The sequence below is a fragment of the Panthera tigris genome, chromosome B2, assembly GCF_018350195.1.
Source record: "Panthera tigris isolate Pti1 chromosome B2, P.tigris_Pti1_mat1.1, whole genome shotgun sequence".
In the NCBI taxonomy this organism is placed as follows: Eukaryota; Metazoa; Chordata; class Mammalia; order Carnivora; family Felidae; genus Panthera; species Panthera tigris.
In genome coordinates this window covers 62,292,118-62,314,316 of record NC_056664.1, presented here as the reverse complement: position 1 = coordinate 62,314,316, position 22,199 = coordinate 62,292,118, and the positions used below count along the sequence as shown (strand labels likewise).

The 22,199-nt window shown below is 35.6% G+C and overlaps 1 protein-coding gene and 1 long non-coding RNA gene across 3 annotated transcripts in view; one reads left to right on the top strand and one right to left on the bottom strand.

Moving 5' to 3' along the window:
- The window catches only part of LOC102972589 (adhesion G protein-coupled receptor B3), a 361,405-nt gene that overhangs the window by 39,543 nt on the left and 299,663 nt on the right, over positions 1 to 22,199 (bottom strand). For both annotated transcript variants that reach the window (XM_042986617.1, XM_042986618.1), the window contains 5 exons: positions 21,171 to 21,256; positions 13,930 to 14,028; positions 13,436 to 13,607; positions 3,064 to 3,159; positions 1,604 to 1,643 (listed from right to left, as the gene is read on the bottom strand). In XM_042986617.1, coding sequence (XP_042842551.1) covers positions 1,604 to 1,643; positions 3,064 to 3,159; positions 13,436 to 13,607; positions 13,930 to 14,028; positions 21,171 to 21,256 — 493 coding nt within the window. The remainder of the gene's footprint in view (positions 1 to 1,603; positions 1,644 to 3,063; positions 3,160 to 13,435; positions 13,608 to 13,929; positions 14,029 to 21,170; positions 21,257 to 22,199) is intronic.
- On the top strand, positions 4,229 to 10,610 carry LOC122238661. The gene is made up of 4 exons (XR_006217701.1): positions 4,229 to 4,364; positions 5,131 to 5,194; positions 7,909 to 8,017; positions 10,097 to 10,610. It is a non-coding gene; the product is annotated as an uncharacterized LOC122238661 (long non-coding RNA).

Sequence of the window (22,199 nt, the reverse complement as noted above, 5' to 3'; positions counted from 1 at the left end):
ATTCTACATTGAGTATTTTCAGTAAATTCAGAACTGAGAATATGGGGGAACCTGGGTGGCTCAGCTGGTTAGGCATCTGATTCTTGATTTTGGCTTAGGTCATGGTCTCATGGTTCATGAGTTTGAGCCCCACGTCTAGCTCTGTGCTGACAGTGCAGAGCCTGCTTGGGATTCTCTCTCCTTCTCTCTCTGCCCATCCCCTGCCTCTCATAAATAGCTAAATAAGCATTTAAAAAAAGAGAGTATGAACTTAGTCTCTCATATTCTTGTGATTATAACAACTCTGTAATCTCTGAGCCTGCATAGATGTTTAATGTTTATCAGTTGAGTCTGAAAAATATACTTAAAGGGAGTCAGTGTGGGGTAGGTGGGAGGTGCCCTACTGAACACAGCAGGGATCTATACTCTTCTCCCATCCCACTTTTTTATTGACAGTTTGAATAAATGTTCAGAAAATATTCTTATCAAACTTTCAATGGCCAAAAAATTTCAAATGGATAGAACACTAACCTGAAACTAGCAAACAGAGATAAATGCAAGGCCAGATTTTTCTTCAAGGGAAAAAAACCCAGAGCCTTTATATAATCCTATACTGGTAAAGTTGTGACAACTACTATAAAAAGTCTTTGAGGTTTACATGACAAGTTGACAGTAGTAATATACCAGTTGCTATGAAATAATATGCAAATGTAGATAACATTAATATAAGCAAAGAGCCAACTATGAGAAATGTTGAACAAATGTGTACATTTGGGCACCATAATTTAAAAATTATTGACAAATTGGAGGCTATGTGGGGGACCATGCTTGCCGGTGAGGAATGCTATGAGGAATGAATGAGGAAACATGGTTTGTTTAGTCTGGAGAAAAAGGACTTGGATTGGACTAAATAGTATTTGCTTTTAAACATCCAGATATTTAGATGAAGTAGATATCCAGTCTTATTCTAGAGAGTAGCACTAAAGTCAATGAATACAAGGTAAAATAAGGTATGTTATATATCCCAATATAAAGAAACTTTTGCAACAACTGGAATTATCCAAAAAATTAAACAAATAGTTTCCTTTGAAACTCTTGAATCATCTACTCCTGGTGAGGGTTTAGCCACAGGCTGAGGATAGCCATCAGAGACCATGTCCATGGGACGGACCCTAGCGCTCTAAGGCAGAGACTGCTGCATGGTTTCTTCTGGGCCTTGCTAAGAATATAACAATAGCAGCAGTATGATCCACACAAACACAATGTATTTGATCCTTGCAACAACCCATATTTCACAGATGATAGAACTGAGGCACAAAGAGGCTAACCTGGCCTTACACCTGACAACCAGTAAGCAGTGGAATGGAAGTGTTAGGTCTCTAAGTCAATGCTTTTCTCCTGTTGCTGTGCTTCCTAATTCTTAGTTTCTCAATCCTCATTCGCCCTTCACCCCCCCACCCCTCCCTCTCCACCACATTCTGCTACTGAAATGTTTCCCTTTGGAAGATTCTCTATTCATCCGCAGTAATATGTGGTATGTAAACTGCAGCATTTTCTTTAAAATAAAAATCATAAAAATGATTTAACATCCCTAATGATATTTTCAAAATCCAAATATTCTTACCTGATCGACAAGCAATGTCTACATCCTTTTCAAAGTCTGTCTGTAACAAGAAATAATAAGGTATAGAATCATCATTTGATGAAGACCTCAAGTGACTTTTACTAACTAGATTAACTGAAGTTTACAGATATCTGACTAGGCAGCACTAGATTATTATTTTGTGCAAAAAAAAATTCTCAAGGAATAATCAAATTGTGTTCAAGACTACTTCCTAGAGACCGAATGCTGAATAAAAGCAGTGGAAAAATGGCATACAATTTTAATAAAGCAATACAATACCCACTGTCATCTTCAGTCAGGAGACTGACACCATATACAATAGGATAGAATTTCAAGGCAATTCCTTAAACCACAATAAAAAAGAATCGCACTATTACAAACATACTTAAATACATGTCTTTTTGTATTCTCAAAGTATTCACTTTGAATATATTGTTTATAATATAGTATCTTATAGTACAGCTTTGTCAAACCTTGGTAGTCAAACTAGGCTCTTCTCATGATCCATTTTCATTCAAATTGACAAAAGACTTTTAGGTTTAGGAATTAAAATGGAAGATTAAACAATACTAAGCTGGTCTACAACCTGCTAGGGTTGAGTTTCATCTCCGTATTTTCCTAAAATTTTATTTTAAATAACTCATGTACTTTTTTTAAATGGTAAAATTAAATTAGCCCATCTTAATCAAGCTCTTCTGGTCATATACTGGACGATATTATTTAGAATTTTTTAATATTTTAAATTAGAAATTTCAATATTTGTTTTTAACACAGAATTGATTATTCCTTCTCAAGTCTTAGCTACTAGTATATAGCTTACACTATTTTATGTTGCCTAATCCCAAAACATTCATAATAAATTAAATATATTGTAAAAGAAATCTCTGAGCCCTGATTTTAACAAATCATAGTTTAAATCTTATTTCTAAAAGATACCAAAGTGCCGACGCCTAAAGTACCCCTTAATCTCAATAGTTGGAGCCCATGTATAATGACAGCCCTTTTAGTGGAATTGTGGCTACCCTCTTCTATTTGAGGGCAGTGGTTCTAATCTTAGGCTGCATATTGGAACCACTGATATGTAGGTCCCACTCCAGAGATTCTGATTTCATTGATCTGGAGTGTGGATTCTAATACACAAACAAGGTCGAGAACCAATGCTTTAAGACCAGAAGTGAAGGTCCACAGTATTCTGATCTGTAAACAAACATATTCCTGTGGACAAACTGTTATCCCTAATTTTGTGCACGGATGAGAGTACTCTGATGTTGCATGGAGACCCTATACTCAAGGCACCAAGGGGCCAATAACAGATCCTCTCCTCCTAAGCAATCCAGAGAGAATGGTTATCTGGTGTCTCTCAGTCTGTTCATGAACTAAAGCCAAAGTCACTCAAAATTTGTTTATGCCCTTCACAAATCATGACTTAATCAACCATCAGAAGAAAAATAAAAGCTCACCATTATTTGAGCATGCCCATTAGGAAAAGAACTTGAAGAATCAGCATTGATTGGATCCTGACAGTTTCTCAATCGGCATCTAAATGCATCCTGAACCTGTGGGGGTGAGGGAGAAACATCAATTTCCTTCTCTCTTGGTAATGACAAAATACTGTCTATATTGGCAATCAACTGAGAAAGCAGTTATCATTGTTTTATGATCTAATACCCATTTTGTTTACTTCTTAAAATGTATACTGGTATACCTGGACTTTATGCTAAGGAAATTGATCACTTGCCATAATCTATAGAGGGAAGCGCTGGGAAGTCCTCAGTTATCACAATGGCTGTGTCTGGCTGAACAGCAATTCTTGCCAGCGGGCAGATTTTATTTTCACTGTTACAAACAATGTGTGTGTCTTTCAAGGGGGATTTACTATTTGGTGTGGCATAATCTTCATAATAGCTTTAAACATTGTGAAAATGAGATTACTCAATGATCTTCAACTGGAATTGATTTGGGATTTTCCCATTATGTCTCATGTAAGGGATCCTACTGGGGAAATGATTTCTTATCTCCCTTCAAGTACTATGTGCCCTGGTGTAAAAAGAAAACACAATGAAACAGAAAGATAACAAAAACACCTTGTCTCTGGTTGTTTAAGAAGAAGAAGAAGAAGAAGATCACTTAGCAAAGCCAAATTTCCTTAACACCCATTCACAATTGGATTCTGAATCAAGAAACACATACCACAAGGAAATGTGAACATTAAATCCTTTATTAAACGAGTAAACATGAATGGATGAATAAGAAACACACAAATCAATTGAGAGTTATTCTGATCATATGATGCCTTTGCATCAACAGGTCTTTTTTCCACTTCCTGTGGCTCATTAGGCTCCTAACAAGCTATTGATAGACATTATCGCAGTTGCTTCTTATCCAAGTCAATGGCAAGGTCATTTTGTTCATATTTTGTTGTTTTGGCTTCACAGTATTGATATTCTCCCTCTAGTTTATTCTAATCTGTTTTGTTGGATTAAAAAACAAAGCAGAGATGATGTCACATATCCCCTGTGTGACAGTAGCGCCATCACACAGACGACGAAAGTGAACACATAATGAATGATCTTTACTTTTGAGAAGCACTGGCATAAAATATCCTGTCACTGTTTTACTGTGAGATGTGCATAGTATACATGTTGGCCAGAAGAAAACTGAGCCTATTAAGTTGTTTTCAGCAACTGAAAAGATTGTCATTACTGAAAGATTTGGAAAGTGACATAAGGTTTAGTCACCACTGCACACTCCAGGCCAACCAGTATGTATGATGAGACCTTGTCTATTTCTTTTTTTCCACCTTAGGTTCTAATCCTGGTGATGGGATCACTCTTGCCATGAATTTAGGGAGTGGAGGATGAACTCAGTGCTCTCCGACCTCTTTTCTATCCTATGATTCTGTTATCTTTTAATCTGAGATTTACTGGGAAAAAAGGATGAGAAGTTCCCTGATATAACTGAGCAAGATAATTTCTTCTTTGGTCTTTAAAACACATTGGTATAAGCACAGGCTCAGTGAAATCTACTCTCATCATCTTTTCCTGAAGAATTGGATAAATATTGAGAACTAAATCGTACAGCTTCTCCCTTGAAAGAGACATGACATGGACAAAGTTAGATTCTTTGGATGCAAATGCTTTCAGGCTCCTCTTTAGATTAAGAAGTAATATCTGTAGGTCCTAGAGTGACACACTAATAAAAAAATTGGTAATGTGTCTAGTGTTTGCCAGACGATCACTGTTTGCTACACAGAAATCTGCATTGGGAGAAAACACTAAGAAAGTATATTTGTCAGAAAAATAGGTACACGCTAATTTTCTGTTTGTGCCAAAGGCAACTGTTAAAGAAACACAATTTATAAAGGTAGATAAGTAATATGTTCAAAATATTGCCTTCCAGGAGCTTGTCACATGAAGATTTTTTTTCAAATCTATTTCTAAATACTGGCATATATAACATATGAGAGTGGCACTTGGTAACACCAACAGTAATTGAACTGGTACCCACTAACCACTCTCTATTTTCAGACCTTCAGAGTGTAGCTGCCAAGGCTATTTTTGTCTGACAATGAAATATGGAAAAGCAACTTCTGTAAGTTTCTCTTCAAAATCCACTATCTGATCGTGTGAAGGAGATACAGAAGAAATCTTACTCTTTTTCATAACATACACATACAAAATCAATACTTTAAATTCCCCAGTTCCCAAATATGACAATGGATTAAGGGCATTTCTACTCTGGAGAATGATGTCAGCTTTGTGAATCAGTCAATGCTATTCAGAAGAAATATAAAACAGAAAAACATAAAAATTCTCCAGTAAATTCAAAGTCATTTTAGTGATCATATAAATGCTGTAATTTAAGTGCTAGACTCTCTGACACTTTTAGGGCTTCAGTTACTTCTAATTCAGAAAGCTCTGCAGGAGAAATTCACCTCGATTCCAAATGCTCTGTTCGATTTTTACAAAATTTTAAAAGTGCATTCAGGCGATCTAGATGAATTAGCCTTAAATATTTGTCCAACACTGTCAGGGAAGAATGATTAGGCTAGATTTCATAATGCATATTCCATGTCACAGAAAAGGGTGTTTTAGGCAAGACAGTAGCTGGGAAATGCATCTGCAGCTATTTGGAAACGTTTTGATAATTAATTGAATTTTCCATCAAGTAAACAAAATGACTTTTATCTTTGGTGAATCAATGTGGATTGAACTGTTGGGGAACAACTGGAATTGTTTAAAAAGCAAGACCACAAGAAATAGTATTAATTCTAGATAACAAGGAAGCACAAAAAACAAAGACAGAATCTCTATCAGCCTATTCCATCCTGATATTGAACTCTTCTGTGCCAACTGTCATATTTACAGTGCTGGACAATAACAGTCTTGGTGTTTCTTGGCTTGTGATTAAGACTGAAGAAAAAAATTGTTAGAAGATTCATAGATTTATTATTTAAGCTCTTTCACCTAACTTATTACTTTTCATAGGGAACAAGGCACTTATTTTAGGTAGCAATTTAATTAAAAATTTTTATGTAACTCCCACATCTTGCAATGTTATCATTTTTTAAACTTACATAAGACAAGTAAATACAATTTTTAAGTAAACTTGCCATGAGTAATTAGACACTTGCCTTATTCTGGCACAATTAAAATCTAGTCTCCAAAATGTCCTCTCTTTATAATACTCTGCAATGGGTCTTTCGCCATAAGTGACAGCCAGACAGAGGGTTAAAAAGTATTGGGGGAGTAGCAAAGAACAGGTATGTAAATAGCCTTGGAATATATAGGGCACTTTAAGGAAATCTGATGTCATGTTGTGGAATGAAAAAAGCATACCAAGAAACATCTTCAAAAACAAGATGAGGTAAAAAGAATATGCTATGGAGGCTGTCTTCTGAAAGTATCTACCAGGGGCACCACCAGAGTTGTCCCGGCTGGTTCCAGCTGGGGGCTGCTCTAAAAACTCCTGCAAAGCTATATGCCCATTTATTGTGGATGCATTCCTGGGTGAGACATGAATTCAAAGAAGTGTGCAGGGGTGTGTCTCACTTCCCTCGTCCCCCACAGGAGAGCGATCTGCTTCCTCTCAGGAGCAGCAAGCTGAGAGCCTCTCGGTTGGTCCTCACTCTGAAGGCAGTTGGCAGAGTGTCACTGTGAAAGCTGGTGCCAGATTTAGAGATTGCTGGGGAAGAGCACTGAGCGGTGTCTGGCAGCGTTGCAATTCAGAGAAGCCGCGCAGGAAAGAGCTGCTCTGTTTGAAATGGGCTCTGTATTTAGCTACCAAGCAGCTCAGACCCCAAATCTCTACCTTTTAAGAAGCCAGTTTTACCTCCAGTTATTCCTCATTTCCTACTCCGGAGATCATTTTAAGACAAGAAAAGAAATTGAGTTACATTTTTATAATTATTTGAGTGTGGTAGCTTAGGGGAGGAGGGAGTTTTTTATGTACTCTGTATTTTTTTTCTGAATCTGATGTTTATTATTGATTCATATTAAACAAATGACTCAGCTCTTTTTAATCATATTAAATTCCATGTAATTTAATCATTAAATTAACCAATAAGGTTCTTCTCAATTTCATGTGTATTACGCAACTGCCATAATCAACACGAATGACTTCACGTTATGAAAGTATTACCTGACTTCTCTGAGAACAAAGGGAATAAAAAATGGTTTGTTGTTTGCTATACATAGAAGGAAAATAGGGACTTCAGTCCTAAATTTCAGTCCTGATGACTTTCTACTGTAATCTTTTAACAGCTAAAGGATCACTTACTCTCAAAACTAGATTTTTAGCTTTTTTGGTATCAGTTTTGGGCACAGCACAAGCTTCCCTAGAGGGCAAGTCACATATGTGATCTGAAAAACGGAACAGCATTTCTTTGGCATGTGAATGAGAAAATGGGGGAGGAAGCTGTGTGTCAGATCCAACACCCCTACCTTCACAGAAGATACTTCATCTGAGCCTCTTGCCATCCACTTTGAGGCAGGACCTAAAATCCTAATTCATGACCTCCACACTTCCATTTATTTCAAGCCTCTATTCCAGACATACTTGACTTCCTGCCACCAGTTTAACAATGTTGCAGAGTGGAACCCCAGGGAAGTGGCAGGAGTGGGAAGTGGGATTTGCCTATCCACTTGGCCAGATACTCAGAAGAATTTTAGGTAAAGCAAGACATGGTTGGGTACCGCCTAGCAGACATGCCTGAGTTTGGCAATCTCTGCCATGAACTCTGTGTTTCAATTTGTTCACTGATGCCATTTTACTCATCTGATTTCGTGCTCTTGTTAAACTCCTAGATCTCTGCATGGGCTTGGAGAACCAAAAGTGCAGATTCAGACTGATGTAAATATTCATAATATAACTGCAAGTATGCTCAGGTCAGGAAAGCCTACTCTGGAAGGAGAGGTAGGATTTATATATTCCCTTGCTTAAGAAGTGGAATGAGCTGATTTCTGGAAATAAGTATACAGTAATATAAGCTTATCCTCCTTGTTTATGTCCCATCCATGTTCCTATTTAAAGGCAGTCTTTGTGCTTTCTATTCTCTGTTCTGATAAAATTCAGTTTTGTTTTGTTTTTTAATTTTTTTTAACATTTATTTTTGAGAGAGAGAGAGCGAGCGCGCCAGCAGGGGAGGGGCAGAGAGATGGAGATACAGAATCTGAAGCAGGCTCCAGGCTCTGAGCTGTCAGCACAGATCCTGACGTGGGGCTCAAACTCACGGACCATAAAATCATGACCTGAGTGGAAGTCGGGCGCTTAACCAACTGAGCCACCAGGTGCCCCTGATAAAATCCAGTTTTATTGCAGTACCATGAGCTAATCTCCTATTCCCAGAAAACAAAACAAAATAATCTTTAAATGTTTTTCTTCCTGAACTTTCAATTCAGCGTGACAAAGACAAGGCTCTTAGCAACGTACTTCCTTGTTAAATCTTTGTTCTTCTGAGCAAGCTGAAAATCTTAGGATCAGTAGTACCCTGACCCTCCCATCCTGGACCACTCACTAACTTTATAAAATCTACTGAGCTTCTTCATGACATGACACACAGTGGCTTCTTACCATGGCCACTGAACACTCCCATGGGAAAGCTCTAAAATATCACTTAATCAATGCTATGCCCTCAAATGTAAGTATTGCCTTTCTCTTGGTGTTACAGTTACAACCAATTTTTTTTTAAATCACTCAAGTGTCTAGGAACACATCACTTGCTTTATTCCTCCATGTACCCCAGATGGTCCCAGAGAAGACCACTCTATATTCACCATAGGTGCATTCCATGGAAACCACATGCCTAGTAATCTCTCTCCATCTTCCCTTACTTGAAATTTTCACTCCCTTAATCCTCTAACCCCATTTTCCCTCTCAGGACCCCATTATGTTTTGAAGTTTCCTATCACCCACTCCCTCATCTCCAAAGACTAACTGAAACTCTTGCTGCCTTTCAGTAAGGGAGTGCACAGATACACGTTTCTATAATAAGGAGTCACACCTAATTTCCCTGTATATGGTCAGGCTTGGAGATTCACGCAACTCTCCATCTGAACTATATTATATGCAATACGACTGCTTTTCAAATTGCTATCTAGTTATTTCACCACTATTGGCTTCATTTATTTTTTTAATGGTTTGAGAGAATATTGGTTTTAGATAAGATAGGTAAGGATGCTTGTCTGTTTCATATATTCACTGCCATGTGATTGTAAATCATTTTGTTTATCTGTATCCTTTATGGAAATAGACCAACTGGAAATGGAAGAAAAAAAAAGGTAGAGGGGAATGAGAGAAAGAGAGAATGAGGGAAAAAAAGAAAGAAAAAGCTGTGCATGTTTATTTTAAGCATTTTATTACAAAATCACTTTGTGGGTTGGATGAAGATTCTGGGACCTCATCTGGTGCAGCCTAGACCTCCTGCCAGTGCTGGGGGAAGAGAAAAGAGGAGCTTGGCCCTTCTCCTTCCACTACAGAGCAGCCACGGGACCCTCACATACTGATACAACAAAATTATCTATTTAAGTACTTGCCTTTTTCCTTCCATTTAGTGAAAGGGTTTTATTGTAGCTTATTTTGTATCACAATCTTGTTATTTTCCCCCTCTGACATTAAGCTGTAAGATTGTCTTAGAGCCAGGCACAGCCAGAGACAGGAGAGATGAGAAGAATGTGCAGGCACTAAGAAAGTGGTTTCCTAGCAACAGTAACTATTTCAAAGGTTTCATAACTTGTGTGGTTTGAATTTCCATAGCAATGTGGAGAATAGTAAATAGTAGATGTCGTTATGTGCTTAATGCAAATGAATTCCAATCATGAAATGACGAATAAATGAAGGAAGCAACTATATTTATTCTATTAGATTCTGTCTTATGAGGTATTATACATATTAGCTTCCAAGACCTAGTTTTTGTTGCTGAAAGTAATGTGTGATAAATCATTTGGTTTAATGTTTTTTCTTCTTATTCCCCCTTTCTGTTTTCTCGTTTGTCAGAGGCATCTACTAAAGCAATTCAATAGAGAAAGTTGCTCCAGAAAAAGAAACTGTATTTTCAGGAATACAAATTTTACAAAATTTACATATTAAGATGTCAACTCTGAAGGTCACAACAAATTGTTATGCAAATAATCAATTTGCTTTTTTTTTTTTTAATGTGGAATATAATTGACAGCACCAAAGTGAGCATTTCTCCCTTCCCTTCTGACTTGAAATGATTTGGTTTTAAAATTGGATCCACTAAAAGCAAAGGCACATTTAGAATAAATCAAGCCCCATATACATCACATTTAAAATGCCAGTTATATGGTTTCGTTTCTTTTCTCCTTCTTAAACTGCAAGGCTATATTCCTCCACTGCATACACCCGCCTCCTTCACAGGAAGATTGCAAAAGTAAATATGGGAAAAGACTTTTGAATTCATATTGGAAGAATCAATAAAGACTACAAATGACCAAATTATGTTACTGCGTGTCAAAAATACATAGAAATAAAAATAAGTATACCTGTATCCAGTCTCCCTCTAAATCGAAGGAAATATTTCTTATATTGCTTATACATTTTTAATAAATAAAACCCATACAAATTGTCTTGGATTATTGTGAAAAATAGTTTGAAGTGGAAAAAAGCAGTAGAGGTAAAATCATATTTCTAAAATCTCCTATGGGATAATCAAGTAGTTGATAGGAGTCATTACCCAGTATTTTACAGGTAGGTAGCTAGTCCATTTGCTCCAGTGTATTTCTATGGCACTTCTGTTCACAGGAGACATGAGGATATGGGAAGATGCTCCTATTCTCTTAGACCGTGGCCAATGTTAGTGTGGTGCATTCACAGGTGGTAGGACACACACCTGTTGCTGGTGTTAGGCAATATGAAGTTAGAAGGTCAAAAAGAGTTTCTCTGAACCCCATGAGGCCTCCAATGATGTGGTCTTTGGGATTTGCAAAGCCCATTTAAACAAGGTTCTTTTGGTTTTTCCGTAAAAATTTCCTTTGAGAAATTCTGAAAAAGACTTGCCCTATAACGGAAATCTGCTCTGTGTTCTTATAGCACTGTTACAGGGTATTCTTAAGGGTCAATGAAAAAATAATGGATATGTCATTGTTCATTTCAGTGTAAGAATGAAGAGTTCTGAGACTCTGCTATTAATTTATCAGCTATAAAATTATTCAATCCGAATTATTGAAAATGCAATAATAATGGGGCCAATATTCATATTTTTACTCCCCGCTAAAACAGAAAACATATATTTACAGACATCTATTTTAACAGAAGCACTTATATGATTTGATTTAATTCCCCATAAATAATCTTTTTGACAGTTATTAGTTCAATTAGCAAGTATGAAAAAAGTTCTGATGGAAATAAATTTTTGTGCCAAATAAAATATTTTTCTTCATGTAAGGAGCAAAAATCTGATAATAAGCCATCAAGATATGTCACTTTAAAACCTGAATATTTTTATCATAGCCTAGGGCTATCTGAAAAGCTTATTTCTGAAGAAAAAGAGAGGCCTACTTAGAGATGGGACACTTTTCTCCTCTTCAACACCTCAAGTGTTAACATCTTCTGAAAACTGTGTGTGGATATATTATGTATCTTGCTTAAAGCCCACAAATGTTCAGTCTTAATTGTCAATCAAAAAGGCATCATGCATCCATTCACTTAGAACAAATTTTGTTACATAAACATATTATAGATAATATTAACACAGAAGACCCACAAGATAGCTATAGTTCAAGAATAGCATAGCCCTAAATTATACAATTTCTTTTTAACTTTTACTTAATTTTGGTCTATAAAGAATTGAATACTTGAAACATTTTTAATCTTGATACTCCAGGTAGACATTAGTGATGAAGGAATTATAAGGCTCGGCAACTGTAAGCTAAATCACATTTTATTTATTTTTTTAATTTTTATTTTTGAAGGAGAGAGAGAGAGTGAATGGAGAAGGGGCAGAGAGAGAGGGAGACCCAGAATCTGAAGCAGGCTCCAGGCTCTGAGCTGTAAGCACAGAGCCCGTTGTGGGGCTTGAACTCATGAATGGTGAGATCATGAGCTAAGCCAAAGTTGGATGCTTAACTGACTGAGCCACCCCGGCACCCTGCTAAACCAGATTTTTTAAATGATGATATACTGCCCCCTTTACAATGTGAAGTCACTCTTCACCCTATAATGTTCTTAGAATACACATGTATGGGTTTATTGCTGACATCTGTACTTCACTGAAGTAGCTCAGAAATATTGTTCTCCCCATCTGGTTAATCAGGTAAAAACCTTTGGTTACCTTACACATCACTGTAAAAACCATGTGGCATGTATTCATATGCACATGAGTATTTTTGCAATGTGTACATCATAATAAAGTTCTCAAACAAGCTGGATAATGCAAAATGACAGTGTGGACCATTTTCTCAAAATTACTCGCATGGCACTGTGTCATTGTGTTTTAGTCGCCACCATCCCCAGAGTAAACACTAAAATGACTCATAAACCTTATAAATACTGTGTCAGTGCTTTCAAGCACTCAGCATAATTTTTGCACTGGTTGGAAAACAATATTTTCTCCCTAAACAAATCACGTCTGACATCTATCACTGCTCTCAGTGGATTTGGTGCAGGTTGGCATCTCAACTCATGAAGCAGGACTGGTTTTCTTCACTGCTGACAATAAACCTCAACCATGACCTGGAGAAAGGCTGTGATTATAGATCTAGAGTTCCTGAGGACAATTACTGCCTATCCCTTCTCGACTGGGCACATTTTTGGTATTTTCTGAGAATAAATATCCATCTCAAAATCATTCATCTTTAGCAAACTTAACTGAATTTAGTATAGAGACACAAGAACTGCCCATTAATCTTCAACATTTTCTATCTAAAATGAAATTAGTAAAGTATGAAGGAATGGGGATATGCTGTATAGAAAGAAACATGGGTTTGGGAGTGGGTGTAGGAAATATCACTGTATTATGTTTATGAACTATGCCTCTTAAAAATATGCCACCCCACCGCGTCTTATCCACCAGTGTCTCTAACAGACTCGTCTCTGCCTATGACCTCTCCTGAATCTACTCTCCCTGATTCTTGGCACCCGGGCAGCAGCGTCTTCTCTTGCACGGTTCCATCTGTTTTAACTGTCACTTTCAGAGTCCAAGGAGCCCGCTTGAACTTTGCCTTAGAGCTTCCCTTTAGTTTTAACTTTCAAATGACTGTCTTTAGGGGAAATGATTTTAATCTGAAGATATTAAAATAAAAGATCATATTTGTTAACAACGAAATTAATCGTCTAACCATCCTGCCTCTCTGCCAGAGGAATTCTCTTTCTTACCTCTCTCCGAAGAATGCAGTGGACCATGACTATCACAAAACCTTGCAATGAATCAAACACGGCAAAAAGTATCTGAAACAATATGGAGCGTTTGTCTGTCATGGCCAGAACCGCAGACATCCATGTCAGAGCCAGAAGGGGCAACACCACACAGGAACTCCAGAGGGACGCCCTGTTGAGAGACAGAGAAAGCAACATTACGTAGCTGCGTGTCACGCCCCAGGCAGTAACCAAACCCCCGTTCACCAAAGCATTCTTGTATGTGGCACCAAGACCATTAACTTGGAAACCATAAAGCAGATAACATTGGATAGTTTTATTTATTTTTTTATAGACAATCCCACAACAGTTTTAAAAGCAGTTGCCAATTATAAATATTTAAGTATCATCTTAGCTCCAATATTAGCAAACATGATTTTTTTTTCCACAATAGCATTTTCTCACATGCACTGTAAAAGATTTGTAACAAGAAGATGTAAATGATTGGGACTAACATGGCGTTACTGGCGGTGGTGGCTGACAAAGCTGTTGTTGAAACTACTCCACACTTGGCACATTTGAGCGTCAAACCGCTATGAGGCTCACTCATCTGACTGCAAACAAACAGAACACCCACAAAAAGAACAAAATATTGAATTGTCACCAAAAAAAAACGCTGCTGCAAGTTAGCTTTTAATACGATTTCATGCAGAAAAGTTTATTTATCAAAGTGAATGCTCTAGGTTGTTTTAAAGACGCAATTAACACCACACATTATTTTTGTAACATTATACCTTTCAGTAAGATGGGCCTTTGTTGCATGCAAAGCATATACCCATCAATTATACCATAAATGGCCCTTGTATCTACAGATCAAAACTGCCCAATACACTGAGTTAAACATAAGCATGTGTTTGTGTAGACATACGGTGAAAACCCTTTATTCAGACCTCTAATTATCAGACGCCTTAGGACTCCTAGCTTCAAAGATTTTCATTGTCATTTGCAGAAGGGACATCATACCAACTAAAACCTTCTGAAATGTAAACATGTATCTCAGAAGCCCGATATAGGAAGATATATATTTTAGGTCTTTAATCATTTGTGGAAGATGTAGCCTTCATCTCAACAAATTCATTATTTTGAAATTTCTCACAGCCATCAATATATTATCTATATTTTAGGATGATCTGAATATAGGAGCTGATGAAATTTGATGAAATATTAGTTTATAATAAGAGGGGTGACAGTTGAATGCTTTAATAAAACACTTTAACATTAAGTTCAAAATATTCTTTCTGAACATTTTTTCATAGACTCCAACCTAACAGCATTTAAATGGTCTATTCTAGTCTGGAGGATTTTTCAGATACAAATTCAGATGTAAATTCAGATACAAATTATTCAGATTCAATCTACTATATCATGGAAGCAAAGTCATGCTATACAAAAAAACTTTACACACATTTTACTTTAGAAAATAATCCCTTGAAAATTACTGATTTATTAAAATACAACTTTCTTATGAAAAACCAAAAAGAAATTACTTGATTCAAAATCAAAACATCTTGAAATAATTTTCCATGGTATACTTCTCTCGTCAATTCTCTTGTGCAGTTAATGTTTAAAATATATGTTTTCCTAGTGTGAAGGTTCCTCAAAAAATTAAAACTAGAACTACCCTATGACCCAACAATAGCACTACTAGGAATTTACCCAAGCGATACAGCAGTGCTGATGCATAGGGGCACATGTACCCCAATGTTTATAGCAGCACTTTCAACAATAGACAAATTATGGAAAGAGGTTAAACTCCATCAACTTTTTTCACTAATTCACATAATTGCCCTAACTATATATTTGACTGTCTTCAATCTTGTTAAGTTCCATCAGATTAATATTGAAAAGACATGACTTGTTTATTGTTTCCTTTATCAGAGAAGATATGCTATTTGGTATGATGAATGGATAAACAAGATGTGGTTTATATATACAATGCAATACTACTTGGCAATGAAAAAGAATGAAATCATTTCATTTGCAGCAACGTGGCTGGAACTGGAAGGTATTATGCTGAGTGAAATAAGTCAGTCAGAAAAGGACAGATATCACATGTTTTCACACATATGTGGATCTTGAGAAACTTAACAGAAGTCCATGGGGGAAGGGAAGGGAGAAAAATAGTTACAAACAAAGACGGAGGGAGGCAAACCACAAGAGACTCTTAAATACAGAAAACAAACTGAGGGTGAATGGGGAGTGGGGAAGAGGGGAAAATGAGTGACAGGCATTGAGGACAGCACTTGTTGAGATGAGCACTGGGTGTTGTATAGAAGCCAATTTGACAAAAAATAAAATAAAATATACCTACAGCAAACCATAGGTGACCTATAATATTTATAATTAAAGTACATGAGAACCATAAAAATAAATAAAAATAAAATAAAATAAAATAATAAAATAAAATAAAATGTTTTCCTAGTAGGTTTTTCCAAAATAATATTTAGTGGGCATGTGTTAATAAAAGTGGCAGTACAGAGAAACATCTTAAGATGGTCATAATTCAGAATGTCTGGTTTGTTTTAAAAAGTGCACTCATTTGTGAACAGTGCTTGGATGAGATAATAAATCTGAAAGCTATTAAGTAGATTGATCAGTAGACCTCATGAGAAAAATCAAAGCTTTTAGAGTTAGATGTGAGGGTGGGAAATTATGATACTAAATTATTCATTTTACTGATTCAACCCAAGACTTATGTACTGGCACATGTGCCCAAACTTTTCACAATAAGTAAGCAATAGTCTATTCAGTTTGGATCATGAGTGCCTCAACAGGCATGCTAATGTGTTTGAAACTTCTCCCAAAGGAGTACCTATACCAGTATTCTCCACAGTAGCTGCACATCAGATATATCTATCTATATATCTATCTATATATCTATATATAGATATCTACATATCTATATATAGATCATCAGATAAATATATATCTATAGAGATATCTATATATCTATCTCTATCTCTATCTATCCGTCTATATAGATAGATAGAGATAGAGATAGATATATATCTAGATAGATAGATAGACCCCAAAGACTCCAATTTAATAGGGTGAAGGCATTTGTGTTTTTTAAAGCTCCATAGATTATTCTGATGAAAAGCAGGAATTCACATAATTGCAACTATATATTTGAGTGTCTTCAATCTTGTTAAGTTCCATCAGATTAATATTAAAAAGACATGACTTATTTATTGTTTCCTTTATCAGAGAAGATATGCTATTGGGTATCTGTGCTTTAAATACAAATGTGGCTTTCTCAGTTTAAGGACTCTTTGTCTCTAGGCTCTAAAACAAGATTGAAAAGCCAAAGGTGACTAAAAATTAATTTTACTATATGGTACGAATATTTTAGCTTTGAGAAAAACTAATTTGTTCTAAGTATGGACTTTCCTGAAAATAAATCTGAAGTCAGTATTTGAAATGCTTATTTCTCTTTAGTTGAGATTGATTGTGACTAAAAGGCTATACATACTTCCTTCAGTCAGGACTAACTGTTGAAAGCTACACTTGATGATAACTGGTTGGGCACTTTTGGAATTTGACTATTAGATGTATATGGAGCAGAGGAAAGATACGTTATCCAAGGAGACAGAATATTTTCCCCTAGTTTGTATGACCACTACAGAAATTAATACAGTATGAAGAACACATAGTCTAAATGCAGAACAGGGTTGCTGCAATGGAAATAAAATCTTGTTTCTTTGTTACAGGGGAAATTATACATGTATAAAATAAAAAGTGTCAACGGTTAAAAAAATTGAATTTCCCATAATTTCAAATGTTACCATATTCACCAGGGCAGCAACACAGTCATTTCACCCAGATTATGCTGTCTACTCGTGCAGGGTCTTGAGGTCTACAAGTTTCCCTTCCCAATTTTGTTTTTCTTTTGCTTAGAAAAAAAAAAATTTGTCCGATTGGTTTATTGTTGATACCATGTAAACTACCTGAAAAGAAAATATTACCCTTTCCCTTTGGAAAAATCTCATGATACTTGTACAAGATCCTGGTAGTTTCCTTAACTTATGTAGATGAGATAAAACCAGTTTAAAACAGTAGATAAGAAAGTCCCATTGAAGAAAAAGGGAAAAAAAAGTGAAATATTTTGCTTGAGATGTTCTAAGAAGACACATGCCATTTTGTCTTTTCATTATTTCCAATTTTTTTTTTATATAGGATGTGTTAATTACAATCAATCCCTTTTGGGTAACTATATTTTACATATTAGAAAAACTTAATATAATTTGGGTATTAATAAACTTGTCAAGACACTGTATTTTTAAATATTCATTCACTCATTCCTTTATAAATAGTTATTGAGCATAAACTATGCTTGGTTAGTTTATAATGATTAATTATACAATGGAGGAAACAAAGAAAAAATGGGAAGAGGAACATATTTGAGTCTAAATAATAAACAATGTTTCATAAACATATCAAGTCATAAACATGATATATATATTTTTTCAATCTGAAATGGTCAATATTTACAATTAGGGGCATCAACTGTTAAGTTAATTAACTTCCTGCTCAACGTTTCCATAGTTAATTCTGATTATTGATTGTTCACTGAAGTCTTTATGATTGCCTTCACTAATTCTCTGTGAAGTGAAATAGCTTCAAACACTTATATATACATATATTTTTAAAGTATTTTTTAATGTTTATTTATTTTTGAGAGAAAGAGAGACAGAGTAAGAGCAGGGGAGGGGCAGAGAGAGAGGGAGGCCCAGAATCTAAAGCAGGCTCCAGCTCCAGGCTTGGAGCTGTTAGCACAGAGCCCAATGAGGGGCTCAAACTCTCGAACTGTGAGATCGTGACCTGAGCCAAGTCGGACTCTAAACCCACTGAGCCACCCGGATGCTGCTTATCACTTATATTTTCTAAAAAATTTCCTTCAATAACATTTTGAAATAGCAAATTTCAATCTATACATACTTCGGCATAAATTGCATTTTATATTATAGAAAGACTTTCTTAACACCTAGAGTTATTAACTTGTTGATAATTCTTTTCCGCTTTGAACAGTAATCAACATTCTGCTTTTTTATACACATATTAACATTTTTATTTCTTCAATAGTGGCCTTTGAACCAGAAAAACACTGGCTCCATTTTGCCAGTAAAACAGATGTAACTTCTAATACTATTTTTATAAATAGACGTTTTAAAATTATTGTGTAGATTAAAGTGGATAATTTCTAAATTCATAACATGACAAAGCTGTCATTTCTCTTAAACATATGTTTTCTCTTACAAAGAGCTATGTGAATCAAACTGGATATTACATATAAAATGATTAAATGAGAAAAAAATACTAACTGCAAATGTAATAAATCCTTAGCTTTATACTCATTCTGATGATCTCATCTCTTTTTTTTTTTTTTTTTGACCTCAAGGTCATCAGTGGTGGAATCATAGATGCTTGATTGATAGAAATCAGGGTTTTTTCTTCATTTAACTCATCATAAAAATAGCCACAATTGGTTGAATGAGTACTTGCTATTTGCTACTCTAATGAATCCTTTATACACATTACTCTATTATGAAGCAAAAATGATTATCCCCATTTTACAGGTATGAAGACCGAACCCCAGAAAAATGAAATAACATGCCGAAAGACACACACCGCTAGTAAACTACAGAGCTAGATACTGAGCATGGCTTTATTTAAAAACATTTTTTTACCTCAAAGCTTTCTCCTAACCACTAACCCCCACGCCTCCAATTAATAATATACGTGTGTGCATGCCACTAGTTGCAGAAGTGAGTTTCCATACACCATACTCAGTATGGTCAATTTATTCTTATATAATTAATCTGGGCAGAAATGCTGAAGCTATTGCTCCAAGTCCAACCATACATGGCAGAATAATAGTGTGAAAGCTTCAAGTTCAAGTGGTACAGAAAGCAGTGTCTGTGCAGGTTCAGGTTTACCTGGTTAAAGATACTATAGAGACTCATCTGAAGTGAAAAGTCTATGGAGACTCCTCTGACGTGTTGGCCCCTCTTTGAAGGGAACCTCCAGTGATGTTTTGTTACATCACTGCAGTTCTAATGTTTGATATTAATGGTATCAAATTTTTATATTTATATTTATATTTATATTTATATTATTTATATTTATATTTATATTTTATATAAGCATTAAACCTAGTCTTTTACTAGGGGAAAACATACCTTGGTTATCTTAGAAGTCATTGCATAGATTATAAAAACATAAAGGACTTAAAATTCTCACTGGTCAGTGATCAAATACTATGACTATTAAATAGTACTATAAATTAGTAAAGAAATAACAATTGTAGGGTAAGTTTTGAATGAAAGTACAGCTAAATAGAAAGGAGAAAGCTATAAACTTTTTATAAGAAAATATACACAAGAAAATTCAAAAGCATTAAGATTTCCTTTAGATTTCTACAAATTTGTAAGATGAGGTGACTATGTAACCTTAAAAGGCTGGTATATCAATCTGCTTATGGAATGTTATTAGTCATTAAATGTGGTGGTATCATAGTAACAGTAAAATTAAAGGAGATGCTTTCCTAAATTTTATAAGTGGTTAAAATGTGCAAATGAAAATTAAAAATAACTCTTCCTAGCAATTTATAGTCAAAACATCATAAAAAATGAAAATATATGACAAGAATACTGTTTCATTAGTGATTGTTTCATGTGAAGAAATTTTCTGATATATACAATTAATCAAAGAGAATCTAGTATTTTTGCCCTAGTAGGAATTGTTTGTCTCGATTCCATTGTGTCACATATCAACATTATGTTTGATCTACCCTCCTGTCCATTGTGATGCAAACTAGGGGGACTTTGAAAATGTTCAACTAAGGAGAAGTATTTTTATACCCCAATGTTTATAGCAGCATTATCAACAATAGCCAAATTATGGAAAGAGCCCAAATGTCTATCAATTGATGAATGAATAAAGAAGATGTGGTATACACACACACACACACACACACACACACACACACACAGTGGAATATTACTCGGCCATAAAAAAGAATGGTCTTGCCATTTCAACAACATGGATGGAGCTATAGAGAATTAAGCTAAGTGAGGCAAGTCAGGGAAAGACAAGTACCATATGATTTCACTCATATATGGAATTTAAGAAACAAAACAGATGAACATAGGGGAAGGAAGAAAAAAGAGAAGGAGGGAGACAAACCATAAGAGACTATTAGCTATAGAAAACAAACTGAGGTTTAATGGAGGTCAGCAGGGGATGGGCCAAATGGGTGATGGGCATTAAGGAGGGCACTTATTATGATGATCACTCTGTTGTATGTAAGTGATGAATCACTAAATTGTACTCCTGAAACCAATATTACACTATAGATTAGCTAACTGGAATTTAAATAAAACTTGAAACAAACAAACAAACAAAAGAACAAGTATTTTCACTCCAGCCTTAACATCTTATCTTCTTATCTTACAAACGAGCAATACACACAAATAAACCCAGACTTTCTAATGGTCTTAAAATTATTTTTAGATATTAATTGCATTACTTAAGAATAGCACATTGAAAAAAAATCTGAATGGCAGACTCTACCAGACACATCGGTTCATCAGGAACAAAATTCAAGGCACAGTTAAAATGCAGTCAATGATGATCTGGAATTGGAGTATGGGATTCACTGGTAAGGAACCTACAAAATCCACCAATTGCAGCTTACCCGGCTCTGTGTTTGAGCTTTTTATCTAGGATCCCATCTCTGGAAACAAGTTTATTAAATACCAAAATGCCAATCACCATGTTGACCTGTCAAACAGAAACAAAGGTTGACCTTTCAATGATATTGAAGGAAATTAGGTCCCTGTTTCTCCTGAAAACCCTCTTTGATTAATTTATAGCCATTTCAGAATTATAAACTCACAACAGTAGTGATAGAAAGCACTTGTCAAATATTTTATAAGTGCATAAAGGAGAACAATTTAACAATGGTGTGTTAACTTTAAAGTTTTAAAGTACATTAAGTACATTAAATTTCCATGCTTTGCAGTTAACACTGAGGAGATTAACATTCAATTGTCTACCTTTTAAACAGTGCCATAATATGTGAGTCTGGCATTCTAAGTCACCCCTGATTAAAATCAATTGTCTAAATGAGTTTTACCCTATGAGAGTCAAAAGATTTTCAGTCTCACAGTGTGAGACTAGATTGAGCCCTGGCAGCCAAAGGTGCTAAGAATTTGTCATTGTCCCCAGAAGTGAGAAAAGAATGTCTAAATTCCTCATACTGTGTAGCTATCTCTCCTATGGGTTGGGGGAGCATTTTGATGTACCATGCTTTTTTAGACAAAAGAGAAAGCCTATTCAACTCACCAGCATCCTTTAGGAGATGGATACTAACATCAACTCTTAAAATGTGCTCTATTGAACACTTCTCAGCATTTTCTAAGACTCTCTTACCCTCACTTAAAAGATCTTTGCGCATAATACATCTGAAATGAAATCACACATATTTTTCTCTCTCAAGTAAAATTGTAAAAAGCTGTAGAGATGGCTGTGGTCTATTTGTAGCAACTTATTATGATGAGCGCCCACAGTTCTCTAACCTACCAGCACTTCCTGACAAAGGAATCCAGTCCAACGCTGAGACCAAGATAATCAAGGAAAAATATTTTCTTTTTGCCTTCCTGCCCCTTACCCTCCATGATCAATGGAATCTTGGTGCGTCCCCCAGTGCAAATGATGAAGCCTT